Here is a 9,897-nt window from a genome sequence, read left to right on the forward strand (position 1 = left end):
TTTACATGTCTGTAAAAATAATTTTGCCATAAACAACCGGTTATTTAATCTCAGTTTTCAACGCGCCCCACCACTGGATGCGTTATGGTAAACGGGGCGGGGCTCCAGTCATACCCGGAAGTGTTTCGCTGCGCGCCGTGTTTACATGTGTTGCTGCTTCACGTGTTGAATGAATCTGATGAAATGTCTTCAAAGAAAAACAAAAAACACAATCAATCCAAAAGGGAGAGTGACGCTGCTGGTCAGGATGGAAGCTTCCTGGTCATGGACTTTATGGAGAAAGGTAAAGACCGTGTAGTAAGATAAGATAAACCTTTATTAGTCCCTCAACGGGGACATTTACAAATGTACACATTTCATGCTCAAGTTCTCCTAAAAAGTATTTTACTTCATAAAGTAGTACTGCAGCTTCTTTATGCACATTAAAATTTAGAATTAAATACATATGCGGAGTCAAGTACGGGGAGATGGAGATGAAGCATCGATGAATAGTTTGCTGTTAGGGTGAGTGTTAGGGTTCACCTCACCCTCACCTCCATTACATTTCAAAGCAAACATCTGGTGATGGGGCTTTCACCAGAGACTGAACCTTCTCTCCTTCTGGGAAGTAGAAACAGAACGACGAGTCTCAAGCTTTCTCTCCCCACCTCACCTCACCTTACCCCACCATACCTCACCTTACCTTACCTTACCCCACCTTACCTCACCTTACCTTACCTTACCCCACCTTACCTCACCTTACCTTACCTTACCCCACCTTACCCCACCTCACCTCACCTTACCCCACCATACCTCACCTTACCTTACCTTACCCCACCTTACCTCACCTTACCTTACCTTACCCCACCTTACCTCACCTTACCTTACCTTACCCCACCTTACTTCACCTTACCCCACCTCACCTTACCTTACCTTACCCCACCTTACCTCACCTTACCTTACCTTACCCCACTTTACCTCACCTTACCCCACCTTACCCCACCTCACCTCACCGTACCTTACCCCACCTTTTCCCACCATACCCCACCTCACCTCACCTTACCTTACCCCACCATACCCCACCTTACCTTACCCCACCTTTTCCCACCATACCCCACCTCACCTCACCTTACCCCACCTTGCCCCACCTCACCTCACCGTACCTTACCCCACCTTTTCCCACCATACCCCACCTCACCTCACCTTATCCCACCTTACCCCACCATACCCCACCTCACCTCACCTTACCTTACCCCACCTTTTCCCACCATACCCCACCTCACCCCACCTCACCTCACCTCACCTCACCTCACCTTGTCTTACCTCACCTCATCTGACCCCAGCAGAGGATCGGACTCCCAGGAGCAGCAGGTCGTGTCTGGCTCAGTTGGGTCTGGGAGCCATGAAGGTTTCCAACCTGACCATCGGTGGAGCGGTCCTGCTCAGCAGCTGCACCCAGCAGGAGGTTTGAAACTGATACTCATGTTATACTTCATGACACTGATATTATCATATTTATACTTTATTTCACTGGTATTACAATATTTATACTTTCTTACACTGGTATTACAATATTTATACTTTATTACACTGATATTATGTATTATACTTTATTACACCAACATTACCATACTTATGTTTAATATATGATATTATATATTATACTTTATTAGCATATTTATACCACAACATTAAACCAGTGACAGGCAAAGTGAATAACGTGGATCATCTATTTCCCATGGCAACTGTCAAGGGGTGGCATATGTTATTATATATATACTGTTATATATTATAATTTCTATATACTGTTTTATAGTATTATTATATATACACTATTATATATTATTGTTTTATATATACTGTTATATAGTATTATTTTATATATGCTGTTATATATATATATATATTGGGATATCAACCTGTCCAGTTAGGAGGCAACACTTATTGTGAATCCATTTAACCTGCTGTTGTGCAAATGGAACAGACAACAGGTGGAAATGAGAGGCAATGAGCAAGACAACCCCTATAAAGGAATGGTTCTGCAGGTGGTGGCCACAGACCATTTCCCCGTCCTCATATTTTCTGGCTGATTTTTGGTCACTTTTGCATGTTGCCAGTGCCCTCACCACTAGAGGTAGCATGAGGTGGTGTCTGCAACCCACAGAAGCTGCTCAGGCAGTGCAGCTCATCCAGGAAGGCACATCAATGAGCGCTGTGGCAAGAAGGTTTGCTGTGTCTCCCAGCACAGTGTCAAGAGCATGGAGGAGATACCAGCAGACAGGCCAGTACACCAGGAGACGTGGAGGGGGCCGTTGGAGGGCAACAATCCAGCAGCAGGACCGCTATCTGCTCCTTTGTGCAAGGAGGAACAGGAGGAGCACTGCCAGAGCCCTACAAGATGACCTCCAGCAGGCCACTAATGTGCATGTTTCTACTCAAACTGTCAGAAACAGACTCCATGGGGGAGGTATGAGGGCCGATGCCCACAAGTGGGGCCATTGGCGTCCTGTGCTCTTCACGGATGAAAGCAGGTTCAAACTGAGCACATGTGACAGACGTGACAGAGTCTGGGGACGCCGTGGAGAACGTTCTGCTGCCTGCAACATCCTCCAGCATGACCGGTTTGGCGGTGGATCAGTGATGGTCTAGGGAGGCATATCCTTGAAGGGTCGCACAGACCTCCATGTGCTAGCCAGAGGTACCATGACTGCCATTAGGTACCGGGATGAGATCCTCAGACCCATTGTCAGACCATATGCTGGTGCAGTGGGCCCTGGGTTCCTTCTGATGCATGACAATGCTCGGCCTCATGTGGCTGGAGTGTGTCAGCGGTTCCTGCGCGACAAAGGCATTGATGCTCTTGACAGACCTGCCTCTTCCCCAGACCTGAATCCAATTCAGCACCTCTGGGATGTCATGTCTCAATCCATCCGGCGATGACACGTGGCACCACAGACTGTCCAGGAGTTGAGTGATGCCCCGATCCAGGTCTGGGAGGAGATCCCTCAGGAGAACGTCCTTCGTCTCATCAGGAGCATGCCCAGACGTTGTAGGGAGTGCATACAGGCACGTGGAGGCCACACACACTACTGAGCCTCATTTTCAATTGTCTTGAGGAATTTACACAGTGATCTGATTTTTCCACATTTATTTTGAGTATGATTCTGAATTCAGACCTCCATGGGTTAATGATTTTAATTTCCATTGATAATTTTTATGTTATTTTGTTCTCAACGCATTCCACGATGTAATGAATAAAGATTTTCAACCGGAATATTTCATTCATCGAGATCTAGGATGTGTTGTTTAAGTGTTCCCTTTATTTTTTTGAGCTGTGTGTGTGTGTGTGTGTGTGTGTGTGTGTGTGTGTGTGTGTGTGTGTGTGTGTGTGTGTGTGTGTGTGTGTGTGTGTGTGTGTGTGTGTGTGTGTGTGTGTGTGTGTGTGTATATATATATATATATATATATATATATATATATATATATATATACTGTTATATATCATTATTATATACTGTTTTATATTTTATATATATATATATATATTATTATTATTATTATGATATGAGGCAGCAGGTGAAGAGTGAGTTGTTGATGTATTGAAGCAGCTTAAGGATCTGAGCCACTTTGACAAGGAGCACATTGTGATGCTGGACGACTGGGTCAGAGCATCTCCACAAGCACAGGTCTTGTGGCTGTTCCCGCTGTGCAGTGGTTACTACCAAACGTGTCCAAGGAAGGACGGCCGCTGAACCGGTCATGGAGCCCAAGGCTCATTGATGCACGTGGGGAGCCAGGTCTAGTCTGTCTGGTTGGATGCCACAGAAGAACTACTGCAGCTCTTAAGTGTTGAAACAGTGAATGTTGCTGTGATAGAAAGGTGTAGAACACACAGTGCAGGGCAGCTTGCTGCGTATGGGAGCTCACAGTGGCCATGCTGACCCCTGTCCACCTCTGAAAGCACCTACAATGGACACGTGAGCGTCACAACTGGACCATGGAGCAATGGAAGAAGGTGGAGGTCTGATGAATCACCTTTTCTTCTACATTGTGCGGATGAACGGGTGCGTGCGCATGATGGCACCAGGATGCATTATGGGAAAAAGCCAAGCCGGCCGAGGCAGTGTGATGCTCTGGACAATGTTCTGCTGTTCAGCTTGGGTCCTGGCGTTCATGTGGATGTTACTTTGACACGTAGCACCGACCTAAAGATTTTTGCAGTCCAACTACACCCTTCATGGCAACGGTGTTCCCTGATGGCAGTGGTCTCTTTCAGCAGCATCATGCACCCTGACACATTTCAAACACAGGGATGGTTTGAGGAACATGACAAAGAGTTCAAGGTGTTGACTCAGCCTCCAAATTCCCCAGATCTCAATCCCATGGAGCGTCTGTGGGATGTGCTGGAACAACAAGCCTGATCCATGGGGGCCCCACCTCCACCTTCCAGGACTTAAAGGATCTGCTGCTCACGTCTTGGTGCCAGATACCACAGGACACCTTCAGAGTCTGGTGGAGTCCATGCCTCCACCTCACAGCTGTTGTGGGGACACAAGGGGGAGCTACACAGTATAAGGCAGCTGGTTTAAAAGTTGAGGCTGATTGGTGTATACTATTTCCAGTAAAGTCTAATTTCATTCTTAAATAAACTGTCTATCCCTCCTCCTGTCTCTCTCCCTCTCCTCCTGTCTCTCTCCTCCTCTCTCTCTCCTCCTGCATCTCTCTCCTTCTGTCTGTCTCTCCAGGTGTGTCTGTCCTGGCCCATCCCCTCCTGCCCCGCAGGGAGGGTGGGTCTCCACAGGTCATCTCAGATCAACCTGAGGGTGAAGCCAGGGGACGCCGTCACCATCAGGCCTCTTTCAGGTCCTCAGCTGCAGGCCGCCGAGGTGCTGCTGTCTTCCAGGTGAGACCAGACAAGATGGAGGAGAGAGAGACGGGGTGGAGGAGGGACAGACAGAGTGAAGGACAGAGAGAGAGGCTGGAGGAGGGAGAGACAGCATGGAGGAAAGAGAGACAGGATGGAGGAGGGCAAGATAAGATGGAGGAGAGAGAGACAGGATGGTGGAGGACAGCGACAGGATGGAGGAGGGAGAGACCAGGTGAAGGACAGAGAGACAGGATGGAGGAGGGAGAGACACGGTGGAATACAAAGAGAGGTTGGAGGAGAAAGACATGGTGGAGGACAGAGAGAGAGAGAGAGACACAGGATGGAAGAAAGAGCAACAGGGTAGAGGATAGAGAGACAAAAACTGGATGGAGGTAGGAGAGACAGGGTGGAGGAGAGAGAGACAGGATGGAGGAGAGAGGCAGAATGCAGGAGGGAGAGACAGCTTGGAGAGAGAGACAGGATGGAGGAGACAGACAGGGTGGAGGAGACAGAGACAGGGTGGAGGAGACAGACAGGGTAGAGAACAGAGAGAGAGAGACAGGATGGAGGAGAGAGGCAGGATGGAGGAGGGAGAGAGCGTGGAGGAGGGACAGACAGGCTGGAGGACAAAGAGGGACATGGTGGAGGAGAGAGACACTGGGCGGATGAGACAGAGTATCTCTGCCTGTCTGTCTCTCTGTGTCTATCAGTCTCACAGACAACATTTATAACATTTAAAGAGACACTTCCTCTATTTCTGAGCTGAGGCATATTTGGGGGGGAACACCGCCACATGCCGGCAGTAACCTGGAACTACACCCAACGGCTCAAACTACAGTCATCTCAAGGTTCAAGAGGTTTATTCGTCACATACTTATACATACTTTCATACATGCAGTGAAATGTCAATGAAAGGCACCCGGTGGTTATGTTCTAGACTGAAGACAACTACCTAATTTCTACTTGACTAACTACCTGATTCCTAAAATGTAATGCAGTAAGTAAATCGAATAATATAGAATAAAATAAAATAAAATAACTCAAAGTAATGCAGAGTGGGGTTACAAAATAGAAATAAAGGGAATAGACTTATGTATATAGGATAGGCTATTGTGTATAACCAGAAATGTGCATTAAAGTGGCATGTGAATAAAGTGAGGTAGTGTGTGTGGAGATCTACAGTACAGTATACAACAGTACGACACAGCAATACAGTAACACCAAACGGAACAGCATTACAGCGCAGTATGCAGTAACCCAGTGCAGTGGTGCAGTGATACAGTATGCAGTACAGTACGCTACATACAGTACAGTAAGGTAGTGGAGCCTATGTGAGTGTCTCAGTGAGGACCCCTGGTGAGGTCAGCATTGACAGTCCTTATGTCTTGATCTCAGTCTCTGTTCTCGTTGTGTGGCTGTGGAGGCTCTTGCCCGACCACAGCAGCTGGAACAGTCCGTTGTTGGGGTGATGAGGATCCTTCATGATGCTGCAGCTCTGCTACTACACCTCCTGGTGTATAAGTCCTGCAGGGAGGGGAGGGTAGTTCCAGTGGAACCTCGGGCTGAAGGCACCACCCTCTGCAGGGCCCTCCTGTCCTGAGCAGTACAGTTCCCAAAGCAGGCAGTGATGTTGCCTGTCAGGATGCTCTCCACCGCTCCACAGTAGAAGGACTTGAGGATCCTCACCGAGACCCTGAATTTCCTCAGCTAACGTAGTCGACACGGAGCGCCCGTTCAGGCAGCTGCATGGTGCGGCGGCACGATCGCCTCTGATCAACTTCACTGAAACATGTTTCTTCTGGATAAATAACTTTCTCCGTCGTCTTGAATACATGTATTTTTTATTTTCTATTCAGGCACAAAGATAAACCACTTGAAACAGAGGAGTTTAGGAAGTTCTTTCTGCATTCTTTAGGTACGTTTTCTACTGTTGTCTCTTTATTTACTGTATATATATTATGATATACATTATGGAATAAATCAGAATTTTGTAATAACTTTCCAACATGTTTAAATTCAAATCATGTAATAACATACAAATTGTTGTCTTAATTAATGAAAGGGTTAGTGTAGGGTTAATGACTTTATAACATTTAATCGCTGTAACCCTCACAGTACTTAATAACCGCTGCATTATGGAAGACACTTGGTCGCATTTTGTAATAACTTCTGACATGGATTTCAAGATGGGTTATTACATCATGTTATTACAAATGCTCCATGTGAGGTGTGATATTTGAGTGTTAAAGGGACCCAACCTTTTCTGCTTTTCCTTATTTTCTGTCATATATATAATGTGACATTATGGGATGTTCATTTTAGACGTGGTCAAAGTGTTGAATCATGAGGTAAACTAATGACAAAGTAATGGCTGTGAGCAAAACGCTTTATATGGTCTTCTGCTCCATCCCATCCACTGTGCCTTTCTCCAAACAAGACCAATAAAAATAGTGTGTTTTTATTGTAGATGTATTCATTTAATCGGGAGGGTGGCACCACCCATTCAAATAGAGGATCAGGAACACAGTGGATTTAGAGGCATGTTAGAGTGGCTAGAATGCCTCATCTGAGTGGTATTTTCAGCAAAGAAAACTTCAAAAGCATGTTAAGGGGACCTCAGAGACCTTTATTAACTTGTGTGAAAAGGAGCATAACGGGTCCACTTGAATGTGTTTTATTTCATCTATAATATTATATATAGAGTCCTGTCCTGGTTCTGTGTTGAAGATAACATCATATCTTCCCTGCTCTGCCTGGTTGCAGAGGACAGGATCGTCCTCCCCGGGAACCTCCTGTCCCTGACCTACTACGGTCGGTCCTGCAGCCTCCGGGTGGAGTCGGTCCGTGGGGAGGACGGTGTACTGCACCAGGGACCAGCTCCGCCTCACGGACCGGGGCCCCACGCGGAGGAGGCCTCCCTGTGCAGCTCCATGCTGGGGCCCACTCCGGCCGACGTGTCGCTGCAGCTCAGTCTGCTCACCCTGGAGGGGGAAGAGACTCTCCCAGACTCCCTAGGACCAGGACTTCCTGGACCTCTAGACTCCCCTGGACTTCCAGGACCTCCAGACTCCCCTGGACTCCCAGGACCCACAGACTCCCCTGGACTTCCAGGACCTCCAGACTCCCCTGGACTTCCAGGACCTCCAGAGTCCCCTGGACCTCCAGGACCTCCAGACTGCCCTGGACCTCCAGGACCTTCAGACTCCACTAGACCTCAAGCCTCCCCTCGACTTCCGGGACCTCCAGGCCCTGCAGCCAGCACCCCACTACGACCCTTCCCCCCAGCTCCTTCCCTCACTCCCATCACCGCCGCCTACGACTCCCGGAATCTCCCGGCGGGAACGGGGGAGGGCATCGTTAGTGTGAGCCCGGCTCCCCCTGCTGGCTTTCAGTGCACAGACACCTTTTACTTCATCTGCCGCTCCACCAAGGTGCTGTTCAGGGATATGCAGCGGGACCTGCAGGCGGGGGGGGGGGACCAGCCACAGCCCACAAAGGTCACGTACAGTATGATCGGAGGCCTCAGCAGCCAACTGGACGCCATCAGGGAGACCATTGAGCTTCCTCTGAAGCACCCGGAGCTCTTCTCCAGCTACGGTGAGTGGATCAGGACCTGGGTGGGGCCTTGGTGAGATGTTTTCCCTCCATCATCTTATGTTCCTGGACACTATCTTCTAACCGTCTGGTCCTCCTGCAGGTATCGCGCCCCCCAGGGGAGTCCTGCTGTATGGACCCCCAGGAACGGGGAAGACCATGATCGGACGAGCTGTGGCCACCGAGGTGGGAGCGCACATGAGCGTCATCAACGGACCGGAGGTCATGAGCAAGTAGGTTCGCGAGAGAATGTTCTCTGGTAAGGTGCGGCGACACCACGTCCAGCGGTGGCTCTTTTGAAATATAATCTGTTTTTTTTTTGCTTTTTACAGATTTTACGGTGAAACAGAGGAGAAGCTGCGGCAGATTTTCACAGAAGCTTCTCAAAGGTAAACAGGAAGTCGGCCATCTTGGTCCTGACGACTCTAGCCTTAACACTCAATCTGATACCTGATATGGGTGAACAATTTGCCTTTTAAATGAAAGACAGTTAAAACTTCCTTCACAGCAGGGGTCTCAAACTCAACTTACCTGGGGGCCACTGGAGGTAGAGTCTGGGAAGGCTGGGCCGCATCAAGTATTCAAAAAAAAGTACAACTTCTTTTCCCTTTCCTATTGCAACACTCTGCTGTCTTTATTAGGTCACTGATTAATGGGGATGGTATCACAGGAGGTAGAGCTGGTGGTCTAGTGATGTAAAGGTTGCTGGTTGGATCCCAGGCTCCTCCTGCTAGCATGCTGTAGTGTCCTTGAGCAAGACACTTAACCCCTAATTGCTCCTGATGGCTGCGTCCGTCAGTGTTTGAACAATTGTAAGTCGCTTTGGATAAAAGCGTCTGATCAATGTAATGTAATGTAATGTAAAGTAAAATTACTCTTGTTGAGTCCGCCCACTTCCTGAGTCCTCTGTGCCTTGCACTGGGTGACAGGACTTAGTGTCACTCCGGAATCACGTTTCAACCAAGTGACCAACGCGTTGGCTAACTTGTCAACAAACACCACCGGAAGCTGTCACGAGCCTGAGCTACGGTGGCCCATAAGTGATATAAAAAAAATAAAACACCCAGGGCAACGACTCGGCAAAAAGGTGCGTGTGAGAAAAACGCGCGGGCCGCACTAACACTAAACTTTGATGTCAAGAAGGGGAACACAAAATATCATCCCACGGGCCTCAATTGGCCCGCGGGCTGCGAGTTTGAGACCCCTGCTTTACAGGGTTGAACATTTTTGACCCGCTACTGCAGAGGGGCGGAGCTTACCACACCTGGGTGGAGATTATCACAGAGGGGCGTAGTTTATCACGCACGGGAGGTGCTTATCACAGAGGGGCGGAGCTTATCACACACGGGCGGTGCTTATCACAGAGGGGCGGAGCTTATCACGCACGGGAGGTGCTTATCACAGAGGGGCGGACGAGATTGTAATTCCAGATTATAATGGCAAACTAGATGACGTGT

General features: G+C 48.4%; 1 protein-coding gene across 1 annotated transcript in view; it reads left to right on the forward strand.

The window, feature by feature from the left end:
- The first annotated feature begins 164 nt into the window (after positions 1-164).
- afg2a (AFG2 AAA ATPase homolog A) overlaps positions 165-9,897 on the forward strand; it is an 83,185-nt gene continuing 73,452 nt past the window's right edge. The window contains exons 1-7 of the mRNA XM_080008274.1: positions 165-283; positions 1,323-1,444; positions 4,725-4,882; positions 6,703-6,761; positions 7,610-8,443; positions 8,544-8,673; positions 8,773-8,829. Coding sequence (XP_079864400.1) covers positions 184-283; positions 1,323-1,444; positions 4,725-4,882; positions 6,703-6,761; positions 7,610-8,443; positions 8,544-8,673; positions 8,773-8,829 — 1,460 coding nt within the window. The 5' untranslated portion in view covers positions 165-183. The remainder of the gene's footprint in view (positions 284-1,322; positions 1,445-4,724; positions 4,883-6,702; positions 6,762-7,609; positions 8,444-8,543; positions 8,674-8,772; positions 8,830-9,897) is intronic.

The sequence above is a fragment of the Zeus faber genome, assembly GCF_960531495.2.
Source record: "Zeus faber genome assembly, chromosome: 10".
In the NCBI taxonomy this organism is placed as follows: domain Eukaryota; kingdom Metazoa; phylum Chordata; class Actinopteri; order Zeiformes; family Zeidae; genus Zeus; species Zeus faber.